Consider the following 16,392-nt stretch of genomic DNA (forward strand, 5'->3'; position numbering starts at 1 on the left):
TGATGAGCTAAATTAGCGTCTTAAAAATGAGTCATCACTAGCAAATAAACGGGTTAAGGAGTATTTCGGCGTTGTTGGCCTTTCGCAGCTTTCCTCCTTTCAAATCTCTGGCGAGCCAAACGACCATCATATTAATCTTCATGTCGCGCCAGGTGTCGGCCATCTCGGCGTGGGCGCTGTAATCATCCGCCCGCTGACCCCGACACGCCCGTCTTTGCTGGCGAGGGTCCGAGATGAGAACGGGGGGACGCCTCTCAATGGCTCTTTTCCAAATTAGGCCAGGTCGCCTAAATAAGGGATGAAGGGTTCATAATTGCCGGTCGGCGAGATGCGAGATGCCGGCTGCCGACTGTCGGCGGCGGCGGCCTAATGATGACAAATGTCTCTCCATGCAGATTGCGCGCCTGCGCCGCCGCAAAAGACAAATCAAGCCGGGCCTAATGACAGGAAGCCCGTGCGCTCTTTCAAAACAAAATGCCGTCGCTAAAGATCTGTGGCTTGAAGTAGTATCCGTTCACTTAAAGTAAAATTCAATTGGAATTGGATTGATTGCTTTGTGGTCTTTGTATTAGTTCCATGTAATGTAGTTCAGGTCCAGTTAGAACGTAGTACATTGGATGGGGGATACAGGCCAGGCTGCTTTTGAGGGTCAAGTAGGAGGAGTTTGTCCTGATGGTATGACTGAGTGAATGGAGCACATAGAAGTTGATAAATTTGAATATTTTCCTCAAAACTGACAAAAGTTATGACTCAAATATGGCTAAAATGCGTTAAAATACACCCGAGGGAGGCTAGTTTGCTAACAATGAAGTTACACCACTTAGTACATAGTACTGTATAATATACACATGTCAAGTTTTTTTTAAATTTATTGAATACATAAAACTATTTAGAAAGGTATTATTAAAATTAGAATCACAAAAATACATGTAAATACTGCATGTCACCAATAGAATTTTTTTACTGGATACAATTTCTTTTTTTTAAATTTAATACATAAAACTATTTAGAAAGCCATTATTATTAAAAATACAATCACAAAAATACACATAAATACTGAATGGCATCAATAGAATGTTTTTTTACTGGATCCAATGTCTTTGTTTTTTTTATTTATTTAATACACTAAACTATTTAGAGAGCCATTATTATTAAAAATAGAATCACAAAAATACATTTTTTTACATTTTTACTTAATACCTGTTATCAAATTCAGAATTATAACTTTTCCTTCATATTTCTTATAAAACATACTATATACTAATAATATATTACTTGACATTGTCTTGCAAACATGCGTAAACCCCTGAAAATGAATCATAAATACATATTTTCATTCCCTCTACCCGACATTAGCTTACTTCAAACCAATTAGACGTCATTATCCGTCTATGGCACTAAAGTCAAGCCACCATTTTGGCTCTTCTGCGCTAAATCAGTTGCTGGCGACATGAGCCTGCCGCTAATAAAAGAGCAAAGCGGGAGTGGCCAGATTTCGCCAATTTGTTGCCTGAATAGCTTTTGAAAGGAGGCGGGGGGGGCGGCGTACGGCGCACAAAGGGCCCCCTCGTCTTTGTTTGCCCTCGCCCCATCTGTGTCATCTGGTGGTCCGTGCGAGAGGGCGGCGTCCCGGGGGCAAAGACAGTTGTTTTATGGACTCGGCCGAGTGCTGCCGGGAGTTCATAAGTCGCCCCCCATTAAGCCACACCCCCCTCAAATCGGGGGCCAGCTGACGCGTGCGAAGGGATCTCGCCGTATCGACTTTTTTGCGTCGGCCCATCGGATTCAGCCGGTCTCGTTCCGACGCTGATTTACGAGCGAGCGAAAGAATCGGGTCGAAAGCATGACACGACACCCCCGCGCGTGGAAGAAGAAGAAGAGCTTGATTTCCGTAGACGTAAATCATGAGGCTTTGCGGCTAAATGCATCTTTACGAGAGGATTCGCTGTCCCATAAAGTTTGCGTCTTATATATATTTTATTTGGGAAAGTTAAATGATGTAGGTTGTATTTTATAGCTCGTAGGCGACCAATCTGTTTGAGCTGGGATGGGCGGTAGGGGAGGATTCCAGGGATGGCATGATTTTCATTTTTTTGCTGATACCGATAATAATCCGATTTAAGAAAAAAATAGTCAATTAAACTTAGTAGTGGTTCGACTTGAATCTGTTTTGCTTACTAGTAAGTGTCCGATCCATTTGAGCTTGAAGGGATGGCAGCAAACTAATACTTTTTTAATTTTAGGAAGATTTTTGATCCCCAAACCGATTTGAATTCTATTTTTTGTCCATACCGATCCAGTTTAAAAAAAAAAAAAAAACATACTACTTGTTTCCTATCACTTGTAGATTGGGATATTGTCAAATTCATTTGAACTGGAAGGGATGGCAGCGGTGGATTTCAGGGATGTCACAATTCCATTTTTTCAACATGTTTTGTCGATACTGATAACAATTTGATTTAAATCTGATTTTAAAACATATTCCCATTGTTTTCTGAACATTCTCTGATTACAAAGATGACCCGATTGTTTTTTGGGGGACTCCCGGTCTGATTTCAAGACATATTCCCATTTTTTCTGATTAAATGTCTGTCCAATCTATTTGAACTGGAAGGGTTGGCAGGTGAGGATTTCAGGGATGTCACGATTAAATCATTTCAACACTTTTTGCCAATACCGATAATAATCCAATTTCAATCTGATTTCAAAACATATTTTCATTTTCTCCCGATTAGATGTCCAATCCATTTAAACAGGGAGGGATGGCATATTGTCTGATTACAAGGACCTCACGATTTTTTAATTTTTTATTCTTTTACTCCCAATCTGATGTATTTCACGTCTCAATTATGAACAAAATTGACATTTATATCCGCTCTCGCCAAAACATCAATCAAATTTTCCAAAAACCCTTCGACTCGAACTCGGGTTCAAAACAGGGCTAACCCGAATTCCTCGTTCGCCAACTGACCGCCATTTCCAAAGCGACGTCGGCCAGGCGAATGGAATAGTCGGTAAAAAAAGGGGGCGGCGGCGATGGAGCGTCCCCCGAGAGAAGGGCAGACAAAGATGGCAGTCAGAGACATTTTGTCGACTTTGATTAGTTCTGCCCGGCACTGAGCGGCGCTTAATATTAGCCGGCTCGCCGTCACGCCGTCAGGCGGAGGAGCCCACCTCATTTCCATCCTCCGACATATGGGGCAGGACGCCAATTGCTTATTTTATACGGTAATTAACGACACTCAGACCACGTTAGACGCGCCTCCAGCGTGACATAGTTTACTTCACGCATTTCCATATGGAGCCCGCTAAGGTCAGCCATTTTACCAAAGCGTTACGGCTAATGGAAGGCCGTTAAACCAGAGGGTGGCTCGCAGGTGGGCCGCCGCCGTCACAAGTACAATCTGGCCCGCACAAGAAGCTAAAGTTCAGCCAACGTTCTGTAGCGTTTCTCAGTTTGAAAAGTCATTTTCTCTTCTCCAGTTTAGTTGTTAAAACCTGTCAGCTGTTACTTTAACCTTTGTTGGTATTTTTAGGGACTTTAGATCGTGCCTGAGTATAATTCATACTAGCCAAATAATACACAACAAAAGGGGAAATATGTATTTAAGTTGCATTGGGAGTATTTTGGGCGGGACATTTTTTTTTTATCAGAAAACTATACAAAAAAAATACCCTCCAATGCAACTTAGATACATTTTTCCCCATTTAGTTGTGTATTCTTTGGCCATTGTGAATTTTACTCAGGCACGACCTAAAGTACAGTAAGTAAAATATAGACCTAAAATACAGTAAGTAAAAGACAAACTTGTACATCTATCCCAGAATTTGACAGATGGGCCGGGTCAGCACAAGATAGGATACATATAAAAAAGTGCATCCGTTAACAGTACATATGAAACATAATCAGAAAAAAAGGAACTAAAGTATTAACATACTAATTTCTCATCATTAAAGTAAAAAGTATAAAGTACAAAGTCAAGTAAACAGGAATGTAGTAGGAAAAAATGGAGTAGCAGTACTATTTTCAGTAATGAATGAGCCGGCCTTGATCACGTTTGGGCGTCGCGAGCCATTTTTTTGCGCGTACTTTTGCTTCTCGGTGTTTTTTAACGGAAAGCACACCCGCCTGTTTTTTTCCCGTCATTTGCCTCCAGGCGCTGAACTCATTTCAGCTCCCGTAATTGCAGAGTGTGCTACACCTGTCTGCTATTAATTCTCCCCCATGCCGCTCATTGGCTTCCTTAATGAGATATTATTGTAATTATTTTCATTGTCTTCCTTTTTTCTCAAGCGGCGCAGAGGGGGGTAATGAGCTTGATTGATATTGTCGTGAAGGGCGTACGTAAAGTATTTTACGGACTATAAGTCATGTCGGTAGTCTCTTTTTTGGAATAGAAGTCATGGCGGTATTTTACGGACTATAAATTGCATCAGTAAAGCATTTTCCGGACTATAAGTTACATCATTAAGGTACTTTCAGGACTATAAATCATGTTGTTAAGGTATTTTCTGGACTATAAGACACGTGGGTAAACTATTTTGTTGAATATAAGTCGTGTTAGTATTTTCTGGACTATAAGTCGCATCAGTAAAGCATTTTCCGGACTATAAGTTACATCAGTGAGGTATTTTCTGGACTGTTGGTCGTGTTAGTAAGACATTTTTTGGGCTACAAGTCATGTTGGTAAAGTATTTTTTGGAATATAAGTCGTGTTATTATTTTCTGGACTATAAGTCGCATCAGTAAAGCATTTTCCGGACTATGAATTACATCAGTAAGGTATTTTCTGGACTATGAGTCACACTTTTTCATAGATTGGGTTGGCCGGACTCAGAAATGTTTTTTGTTGTTGTTGTTGTTTTAGTTGTAGCTATCTGAAAAATTCCTATATAGCATGTTGTTCTCCCCTATTGTTACCTTAAGATATGTTTGTTTTTGGTATCTGGTCCATGGTAAAGTAGCATCTGTAATAACAGTACGATTAAAAAATATATATTATATATTCATATGTAAATATACGCCTTGAATGAAGACTTTAAAATCGAGCAGGCAAAAACTGTTAGCAAATTCTCGCTGTAAATCCCCACAGATTCCATTCCATTCCGATAGTATCGAAGCGTTAGCTAGCTCAATAGCACCCCCGTTTGTCTCCACTGGAAGCGCGCTGAAAGCCAACACAATGGCATTCACTAGCCTTTGTTTCAGCCTGTCAGCAGCCAGCGCCTTGTCAAAGCCAACCTGAGAAATAACCCCAAGAAAAAAGAAAAAAAAAACACCCCAAAAAAAACCTCCGGCTTATAAAAACTGCAAAGTTTCCCGTGGCTGTTTTTGTCGGCTAGGAATGCTTGAAAAAAGCACAGCCTGGCGAACAATGCCCAAATGTTTCTTCAGCCAGCTCACAATCCAATTAAGAGTTGAACGAGGGTCAGGCGTGGGGGGACGTCACGCTGTAGTTTTTTTCGGGGGTAGTGCGGGTCGGGCTCCCACATTGAAACATTTTGTGGAATCTTTTCCGTAGCTCCAAATGTCGGCAGATAATCTGACACTGATTTTTTTTTTTAAGTACGATGGTTCTTCAGGTGGTACCGATTACACCACCCCCATTTTAAACTTAAACTCTCCCATGCCTGGCTTGATAATTACTAATAAAAAAAATACTCTGTCAAAAAGCCCTGCTTGTATTTCAAGTCTTTTCTGCAAAGATGCGTACCGTGATGGCGTCGAGGGCTTTTAAGGTCCATCTCTAATCTCACTAGTAGAGGTAAAAAAAATGGGGCCCAGGGGTTGGATGGGGGTCCCCTCTTTGTGGTTTTTGTGGGTTTGTTGTGTGACAGCCGTTTAACTCGGCACGACCTGCTTCTCAAGTGCCTGCTCTTGAATCCTGTTAGGAACCATAATTACAATTCATGCACTGCCTGTGTGTCTTTGAAGGGTCTCGGAGAGAAGGGAGGATATTCGGGGTCCCCCTAAGCCCCTCCCCCATGCCAACATTCGCTAGCATATCTTAAGGCGCCTTAAAATGTGGCCTGATTTGAGCATTTCTTGATTTTTGCTTTATTTTTAATGGACTAAAAATTGGAAAATATAGGCTGAGAAAAATGGTGATGGGAAGTTAAAGGGCGGGGCTACATGGTGGTGGGCGTGGCCTTGTGTGAGGATTAAATATGGCGTCTATACTGGAAAAAAAAGATTGGCGTTTAGTTGTTAGGGGTTGTCTTAAAAAAATGTCTGGAGACTATTTACTTAATAAGATGGTGTATAAGTGTAGTCATTCATTTCATTATTGTTAACAATACTTTTACTTTTTTTACTTCGTTTCTAGCCTAAAACATTTTGGAAGCCTGACTTTTTAAAGTAAACGGGACATCTGGACACTACTTGGCCATTTAAATTCACCACCTATGACGGCTATGTACAGTAATCCCTCAAATATTGCGGTTATTGTCGACCAAAAATGACCGCGATAATTGGAAAATTGCAGTGTTACCCCTATTATTTAAAAAAATAAATCAGTTTCAGCCTGGATTTTTCATTATTTTCATGAAATTAAAGAAAAAATAATAATAATAAATAATAGCAGAAGGGAAATCGTCAAGTAGTGAATTTGCGATAATCGAGGGATTACTGTACTTCCACGCTAACTCAATTTTCGGACTTTTTCCACTCAAAAATCTCGACTCTCAAGAGCTATCTCGACCTGGACTGTCGTCCGATTAATTTATCGACGTCGACGTTTGCCAGTCATTATCCGTTAGCTAGCCGTCTCCCAATGTCCACCGCCATTTTTTCCCATGACACCCTTTCACGCTGTTGAGTGCGCAAAACAAGTTATGAAAGGAAGTCAGGTGACGGGACGCGTTGAGCGATTTTCAAAGGCTGCAAGAAGAAGAAGAAGAAAAGATGGAGGGGGGAGGCACAAAGCCTAATAGGTGCTTTAGTCATTTTGGAGTTTTCATAGCTTAATCCGTTGTGAAAAGCCCAAGAGAAGAAAGGCAGCGAGTGGCCCTCACTATTAATTTGATGTGACTTGTGTACAATAAGGGCCGGCGATCCCAGCAGCTTTACCTTCTTTCATCGCGCCGAGCCTACTTGGAATTTTTTGCCTAAATGTTTCACCGAAGAACCAACGTAAGCCTCTTTGGTATTCCGTCCCCGTGAGGCCGTCTTTAAGACCATTATTACGCATACAAATAGTCCGAGAGCCCTCCCCCATATTGTGGCAAATTGATTTAGCGCTATTCTATTGAAATATGCACACATGCAGGCTTTTAAAAAAAGGTTATTTGGACTTGAAATGATGGAAATTATTCTCCGATTGGTTGTTTTGCGCATTCTGTTGATGGTGGTTTAAAGGCACAGATTACGGATTTGTGTGTACTTGTTAAATGATGGAATTGTGGTTGGAATTGTACCCTGAAAATGATTGTTTTGGTCAAAGAGAGTGTGATTTAATGGAAATAGAGGATGTAGACAAGTACTGGTTGTGTTTATTGTTAATTATAACCCGGTTTATCATTGAATATCACATTTAAAGTGCGTCAGTGGCGGAATTTGGGTTACAAAATATGAGATTTTAACCTAAAAATTGCCATAACAACTTCTTTGACTTAATAGGAAGAAGAAAAGCCGAAATAATATACTGAGGTTGTTATCTTACATTTACCAAAATGACTTATTTTTAAATACGGCAGCTTATTGACATTTTCAGTACAAAACTCATATCTGACATATCTAATATTTACCATATGTTGACATTTTTTAGGACTTTTAGGATTTTAAGCATATCTTAATCCAAGTTGATCAATATACAAAATGAATCATCGTTTTCTAATACATGTTTTGAATTTATAAAAGGGAAAATCTGTTTCCAACAAAAATGTCCCTCAATTTGTATTTTGGATTGCTTTAAATTGGAAAAAATGTTCATTATTTCATATTACATCAATCAAATGCCATTGAAACATAACAAAATATCGCAAAATTGACCAAAAAAACAAAAATCCCCCAAAATTATCGCGCCCCCCTCATAAATCCTTTACTAAATCCGCCTCTGTTTATCTACAACCCAAAAATACTTATCAAAATACACTTTTAGCCCGTTATTTTCAATTGACCTCCCCTCCACGCATCCTCATGATGTCACATTCAACTAATAATATCTCCCTGCCTACAAAAACCAGCCAAAACGCCCAAAGTCTCGACATTTGCGTGCCAAGCGCCGTAGCCCGAAGCTTTTCTCTCCGCCGCACTGCTAAGGTGAATCAGTAACAATAGTTCGAACACGTGGCGAGAAGTCAGAAAAATTACATCAACACCCCTCCCCATTTTATCCATATCGTTTTTTTTTTTGCTAACTAGCAAACCTCCGACATTTTCCCGGCGAGGCGTCGGGATTAGCCCGCGTGAAAAGACTTTAACGCTATCATTACACGAGGATAACGTACAAATTATCGGGCGAGCTCCAGTGGCGGATTATCGTTGGGCTGGGGCTCGCCCCCGAGGGGTGACGGAGCCTGACAAAAGGCTCTCATTTCCATTTACAAGCCCCCCCTCAAATGCGGTAGTGCCGATAAGAAACCTGTTCCACTTTTCTGTTTTTTTTTTTCTGTTTTTTTTAGATTTTTTATCCTAGTACTCGTAGATAAGTCGAACTAATTCTACCACGTTGTCAGCCGGCATAATCCTCAAAGGGCGTCCACTTCGACGGGGAGCGCCGCAGGTGACACTGAGAATTATATCAAATGCGGGAAGTATTATCAAACGATTGCCGCTAAATATGGGGAGGAGAATGGATGAGGGTCTTGAACCCGAGGCTAAAAAAAGGTGAGCCAGACAAGATTAGAGTATTTTTCGGGTTCGAGAATAGAAAACAAGGGAAAAATAGATATAAAAGGGTCAAAAAAAATTGTAAGTACAGACGTTCCCCGTACTTATGAACGAGTTAGGTTAAGTTGAAATTGTTCGTAAGTTGAAATTGTTCGTAAGTTGAAATTGTTCGTAAGTTGAAATTGTTCGTAAGTTGAAATTGTTCATAAGTTGAAATTGTTCATAAGTTGAAATGGTTCATAAGTTGAAATTGTTCATAAGTTGAAATTGTTCATACGTTGAAATTGTTCATAAGTTGAAATTGTTCATAAGTTGAAATAGTTCATAAGTTGAAATAGTCCAAATTCAATTTGATTCAGTGCTATATTTTGTATAATAATTTCACTTATTTCATTTATAATATAAATCTCATAAAATCATATAAATATTTTTTTATTTGATCAAAAATAAAGAAGAAACATACATTAAAGTAAGAATAGTAAAATGGAAAACTGTTTTTAGGTAACTATAGACAAAAAAAAACATAACAGGAGGTTAAAGGTCAGAGAAGATAAAACATGTCATAGTTGAGTATTAAAAATTGTTACTTATAGTCTGAAAACGATGGTAATTGAGTGGCAGTTGGCTCTTGTTTATCTCCCTCGCCGCCATTTTGTAGAGGCGGGATCAAAAAGCGATCCGCTTGGAAAGATTTCCGTCATCTTAAGGCTGACAAGTCGCTGGAAAAAGTCCCATTAGGAAAAGCTTGCCCTCAAGCTCCTTAAACTAAAAAGTCCTCAAGCTGTTTATCTCCTGGATGGCTTCGCTAAAGTCTTCCCCGCCTCGCTCCTTCCTTTTTTTTTTTAAACTACAACATGCTTAGATATCTTTGCACTCACTCAGAGGGGTGTGTATTACTAAATACACTTTTTAATCCAAATTTAGCAACAAATATGATAGGTGTTTGATGCTATTCCATCTCTTTATATCACTGGTGTCAAAGTGGCAGCGTGGGGGCCAAATATGGCCCGCTGCATCATTTTGAGTGGCCCGAGAAAGTTAATCATGAGTGCTGAGTTTCTGTTTTAGGATAAAATTAAAATGAAGAGTATAGATGTATATTGATTTTCCACACTTTAAATAAATAATTGTCATTTTTTAATCATTTTTTTCGGTTTTTAGTTCAAAAATCATTTTATAAAATCTAAAAATACATAAATATAAGCTAAAAAAAACATTATTTTAGATCTATAAAAAAACAATTATTCAGGGCTTTTAATCCAGTTCTTTTAATCCATTTTTTTAATCGAAATTTAGCAACAATTTAGCTATTCCATGTTCTTATATGTAGTTTTAACTCTTTTTAAAACTAACTTTGCTCTGGTTTCATTCCAAAAACTGTTAATCTTCTTAAAATGAACTTTTTAGTGTAATACCATTAATATTCCCCAATGGATTGGACGCCTACTCGCGATAAACAACCAAACAAAGCATCAACAACATCCAAATCTCCCTTTCCAATTCCAACATTTTCACCCAAAAATCCCACCATCAAAGTCTAAAAAATAAATAAAGTAGACCCCTCCCCCATTTCGCCGAATCGCTTAACGCCCGCCAAATTTGTCAACTGACGTAAACACGCCATTGACAAAGTCGAACGGACGTGCGGGCCAGTCAAGTGTCAGCCAATGGAATGCATATTCATCGTTTTGATCCCGGCGGTCCCGCGCCGTGTCATCCCGCCACGCTATGGCTGGCGCCCAAATGTAGCCTGACAGCGATTATGCAAATCCGGCCAACCCCCTCGACCGATACCTGCTTAGGAAGCTCGCCGTTTCATCGGACAGGCGACACGGGCCTCAAAACGGAGCGGAGAGGACGTTAGCGGCGGTTGCGGCGCATTCATATCTACGATATTTTGCTATAAAGTCAGCGAGAGTTGTCAGGGAGCGAAGGATGGCGATGGCGACGAGCTTTTGATGCGCTAATTCTTGGCGGCGTGGAAAAATGGATTAATGGCAATGTGTGGAGATTGCTGTCTACTCTGTTTTAGTTCAATTTCAACATCATGGCGGAACTTGGAGATCACCTGAGGGAAAGCGGTCCCAAATTAGAACAGAAAAAATAGGAATAATGTGCTGTGGCGTTATTTATTATGAATTTTAATAGTATATTGTTGACATGGGAAGGTGGAATCTGTATTTTAATGTGTTTGGGAATCTTACTGTATTTGTTTTCATTGTTGTGAAGAGTATTTGTTGTCGGAAATAGAAATGTAGTACTTGTCGAATGTGGGCTGCCTCTAGTGGTACTTGAAAGTATTGCTCAATTCAAATGAGTGCTGTGTTTATGAATTGTTTTTGTCATTTGGAATTTTAGAAGCAGTTATATTCATTTATGGATATTTGTATATTTTTTGTATGCTGGAAAGTATTTAAAGTGAGGTATAAGATGCATAGGACTTGTCAAATGTAGACTCCCTCTAGTGGGACTCCAAAGTATTGCTCAATTTAAATAGTTCGTAATATTAGGGTGGCTTTTATCATTTGACATGTTCAGTTGTATTGCATTGAATTCTAATTATTGTATTTTAGTGTTTATTCCACTTATTTTAATACTTGGCACCCCCCAAAAACAAAATATTTTATAATTAAACGTTAATTAGACTCCAAAAATTAAAAATAGTTAATTTTAAGTCAGCTTGCCTTGTCTTTGCCCCCCAAAACAAACAAAAATCATTTTTAAATATTATTTTTTAATTAATTTACTTACCGTTTTGTCTTTTTTGGAAACTCTGACCACTTAAAAGACATTAATAAAATAAAATAAAACAATAATAGCGCCACATTTCACCTGGGTCGGGCCGGAAGCCCATTAGCCTAAATATGGCAAATGCGGGAGTTGGGTGATGCGTCGTGTCACGGCGCTCCGCCATCGCCTATAAGTATATCCGTCACGGCCAATTGTATTCTTGCCAGGAAATCCGCCGCTCGTCGCAGACAATCGCGCTCCGATTTCCACCCCCGTTGGATTTATTAATAACATCCATCACGCCGTCTCAGCCAATGTGTAGTTAAAGCCGGCGGGCAGTCGCGCGTGATTACCATCCGCCGCGTCGCCTTTGAAAGTCGCTTACGCCGGCGGATGTGGGTTAAAACGCCGCCGTCACCTGCACCGCCTCTTCATCGCGCCTGTCAACGCGCTTGGCTGTGATATGTAGATACCATTTTTTTTTTGTATTTCTTCAGAATAAACTAGTTTCAGTCTAAGCAGACAAATTCAAAGCATTGTTTCATAGTGGTCGCTCACTTTTAAGTGATTGAGTCGTACATTTAAATCATCTATAGGGTTAGCAGGCCTAGTATTTGAAAATATGAGTCTTTACCAAACACTATGTTTCTATTACGCGCGGTGGACTAGTGGTGAGTGCTTCGGCCTCACACTTTTGAGCTCGAGGGTTCGATCCCAGGTTCCAACTTTCCTGTGTCGACTTCATATGGTCTACCCTGGCTTGTGTGGGTTTTCTCCCCCTAAAACAAGCATGCTAAGCCAATACTAAAATTGCCCTTAGCTATGAATGTGACTGCTTGTTTATCTCAGTAAATTGGGCTTAGATTGGCTCCAGCACCCCCGCCATCCTTCTAGTATAAGCATAATGGGAAAAAATTACTATCAGGTATCCCTGTTAAAGTCAAAGTTCCTTTCCTACGTCAAAATGTCTTATTTTACCTGGTCCACCTGCCCCGTATGGCCTAAACTTAGCCTAGATTAGCTCCAGCACCCCCTCCATCCTTGTAGTATAAGCATAACGGAAACCAATGACTATCAGGCAGTTCTGTTAAAGTCAAAGTTGCTTTCCTACATCAAAACCTCTTTTTTTACATGGTCCTTCCACCCCGTATGGCCTAAACTTAGCTTAGATTAGCTCCAGCACCCCCACCATCCTTGTAGCATAACCATAATGGAAACCAATGACTATCAGGCATCCCTGTTAAAGTCAAAGTTGCTTTTCTATGTCAAAGCCTCTTTTTTTCCGAGATCCGTCCACCCCGTGTGGGCGCATGCGCGCGGGTTTTCCTAATGACCCGGGCGGAAACAAAAGGCCGGGGTCCCCCCCCCCCCCCCACCCCCCCACCCCCCCTCTCCACTGAACCCCCACACCCCGCGCGTGACAGACCGAAAGCAGATCGGAGCTGAGCCGAGCTGAGCGGCGTGCGCTAGGGTGCCGGGTCCCCTTCCTGGTGGCGTGATTAGATTGGGGCCGAAGCCTCCAGCTGGCAGGCCTGTCTGTGACTGGAGGCGACCGTTCCCCGGCGCCCGCCGCTCGTCAGACGCTGACACCTCTGACAGGGAGGGGACGGCTTCGGCAGACAGGTTCATTAAATGGCATTTTTTACAGCTGGGCCTCCCCACAAAAAAAAGAAAAAAAAGAAAGACAAAAAAAAAAAACACCAGCGCAAGGCTTTGTCAAGGCGACACAGTGGAGGGGGGTTCGCCACCCTCGCCACGCTCGCCACGCCGACAAAGCTTTGTTGTTATGACAAATCTTCTGATTGAGGCTGTTGGAAATCAGCTTTTTTTGTGTGTATTTGACCCCCCCTCTTTTTCCCAGCTTTGTCTTTAGCCCCCTTTTGTTGACAGATCGCCCTTTGGCCCCCCAGCTTTGTCACGCAGGAGAAATGTTCACTTGGACAGGTCGCTGGCCGGAGAGGGCGCAAATAGAAAAAAAATAGAGGTGCACCCCCTGCCAAAGGAGAAGGGGGTCGGGAGATTGGGTGTTTAGGAAGTGAATAGGATGGGTGGCAATTCAACTAAATGAGATGTTGTTAGGATAGTGACATAATAATGAAAAAATTGACTGATTATTGATTAAATTGGTATCCCTTAAAATCAGGTCATTAAATGTCCCTTAACTAATATAACCCAAGTTACAAAAGACCTTTACGTGAAATTTCCTTCTCTTAATACAAAAGTCAATAGCGCAAAGGAATGTGGCATATCAATTTTAGTGCAATTTAAATGTGTAACTATGTTTTCTCTTAGTAATGATTTATTGTCTCATTCATTTTCATAATTTCATCATTTTCTCTCACTTTTAACCTATTTCATGCCACATTGTTATAGTACTTGTTTTGGATGGCTTTAGTATTGTCCAAATAGGTTCATTTACACACAAAAAAATCACTTTACAAATCCACTTCTGGAACAAAATCATTTTAAGACGTCCTCTGATTGGCTACCATTGACCCTACATTGGCTCCTCCCAGTCAAAATCCCTTCAGACGTCCGGCCCCGTCAATGGCGCCCGGCGAATCAACTTCCATACCACGAGGGTGTCACCTTGCTATGGACCCCCCGCCTCCTCCTCTGGGCCACGCTGTCGCTATGACAACTGTTTGAGTTGCTGCATCGAGGGGGATGTAGAGGTGGTTTGTGGACGTGTGTCGGGGGGGTTGCTGGGGATTGGTGTAGCGCTTGGAGTGTGGGGGGGGGGGGGGGGGGGCATTACCCTGGAGGAAATACCGCACTACACGTCCGCTATCTCCATCTAATCCAATTTTAATTGAGCTCCAGAGAGCCGAGCGGCGGCGGTGGGGTCGGCCGGCCGGCTATTCCGTGGAGAAATTAAGGCAGCCGACCCACCACCACCACCACCACACGTGTGCCAACCCCCCCACCCCCCAAACACCACCACCACACTTCCACAACTCTCTTTTAAATGAGCATTAGTCTCCGAGTTGACCCAGTGGAACATCTTATTTCCGTAAAATAACACGAGATGTCCCAATGGCGTATTATGGCACGCTAGTTACAGTCACCTGATTTTTCGGATATGGCGTCAATGGCGCTAAAAGATGTAAAGACCCCCGTTGTATCTTTATTCGCGTGATGACCCCTGAGGTCGCCACGGGACAAAATTGTTCAGAGAGAAGCGAGATGGGAAAAAGCGGGGGTGCCGCTGTGGGGCCTTCTCACCTGTCAGGACCATTGTCTTACTTTGGCCAGACGTCCTTTTGTCTGCCCCCATGTGGTTATTGATTGTTTTTTTTTTTTTTTATATGTCACACACCACATGGTGTCTCAATGGTCTTGGCGTCTGATTTTTTTTTGCAGGTGACTCACCTGATTTAGTGAAAAAAATGTTATATCCAAATGGAATTTGATTAATTTTTGGGGACCAATGATGTGCAGTAAAACTGATTAAAGTTGATTATAATAATGTGATCAATTGAAAGATTATTGTAGGGATTTCTTTAATTTTTTCTTTTTTTTCTGCATGTTTGTTAATATTGGTAAAGACACAAAAACATAAAACATGTATAATTTCTGGCAATATATTTGTTTATTGTTATTGTAACTCCTAGTCCAAGTGGTTAGGGGATATTTAATAATACTTCAAAATGTATACAAAAACAACAAATGAGTTCATGCTCACGAATGTAAACAAATACATTTGAAAAAGCCGATTTCTTATATATTTTTTCCGTCTTCAATTGCAGGTCTTGGCTTATACTGAAGGTCTTCACGGCAAATGGATGTTCAGCGAGATCCGCGCCGTTTTCTCGCGGCGCCACCTGCTCCAGAACACGGCCATGGAGGTCTTCATGGCCAACAGAAGTACGAATGTCTCGCTACCTTTTCATTTCCATCTTTTCCATGCTCAAATCCAGTTTTTTTTCCCTGCAGCCTCCGTCCTCTTCAACTTTCCCGACCAGGCCACGGTGAAGAAAGCGGTCCTGAGTCTTCCGCAGGTCGGGGTCGGGACCAGCTATGGCCTTCCTCAAGACAGGTAGGCTGGCCAAACCATCAAACTAAATATTGTTTTGCACTCTGCTCACATGCTAATGCTATGCACGCTAGCACAATATTCATGGCCATATGACCGTACTGTCATTGTCGTAACCGTGACCGGACACTTGGTCACCGGACAGTTGGTCCCCGGGACACTTGGTCCCCCAAACATTTGGTTCCCGGACACTTGGTCCTCGGACACTAGGTCCTCGGACACTAATTCCCCAGACACTTGGTCCCTCGGACACTTGGTCCCCGGACACTTGGTCCCCCGGACACTTGGTCCCCCGGACACTTGGTCCCCCGGACACTTGGTCCCCCGGACACTTGGTCCCCCGGACACTTGGTCCCCCGGACACTTGGTCCACGGACACTTGGTATACGATAGTATATGCCATGGTGTCAAAGTGGCGGCCCATGAGGCCAAATCTGGCCCTCCAATTCATTTTTTCGGCCCAAGAAAGCAAATCTAGAAATATATAGATACAAATATTTTCTATTTTCCACTTGAATATGGAGTATAATTAAAGAAAAATGTGGTTTCCTTTTTAAATGAAATAAAACTGAATATTTAGGGCTTTTAATCCAATTTAAAAATGTATATCATCTAAATATGATATCTAAAATGGCAAATAATTGGTATATGAGAGCCTCCCATCGATTGTACTGTCGGGCTCACCAATTTTGGCAGAGAAATAGAGTACCTACTGTTTGGGTCATTTTGTCGTGCGCTGACCCTCGGCGGGGTGACCTAATTCCGCAGACAGACACGACACCCCGCCGACCGCAGA

General features: G+C 41.5%; 1 protein-coding gene across 1 annotated transcript in view; it reads left to right on the forward strand.

Moving 5' to 3' along the window:
- Positions 1 to 16,392, forward strand: part of LOC144200605 (neurobeachin-like) — a 124,208-nt gene that overhangs the window by 88,226 nt on the left and 19,590 nt on the right. Inside the window, exons 39-40 of the mRNA XM_077722850.1 lie at positions 15,310 to 15,427; positions 15,497 to 15,599. Of these exons, the coding sequence (XP_077578976.1) occupies positions 15,310 to 15,427; positions 15,497 to 15,599 (221 nt within the window). The remainder of the gene's footprint in view (positions 1 to 15,309; positions 15,428 to 15,496; positions 15,600 to 16,392) is intronic.

The sequence above is a fragment of the Stigmatopora nigra genome, chromosome 8 (assembly GCF_051989575.1).
Source record: "Stigmatopora nigra isolate UIUO_SnigA chromosome 8, RoL_Snig_1.1, whole genome shotgun sequence".
NCBI lineage: Eukaryota > Metazoa > Chordata > Actinopteri > Syngnathiformes > Syngnathidae > Stigmatopora > Stigmatopora nigra.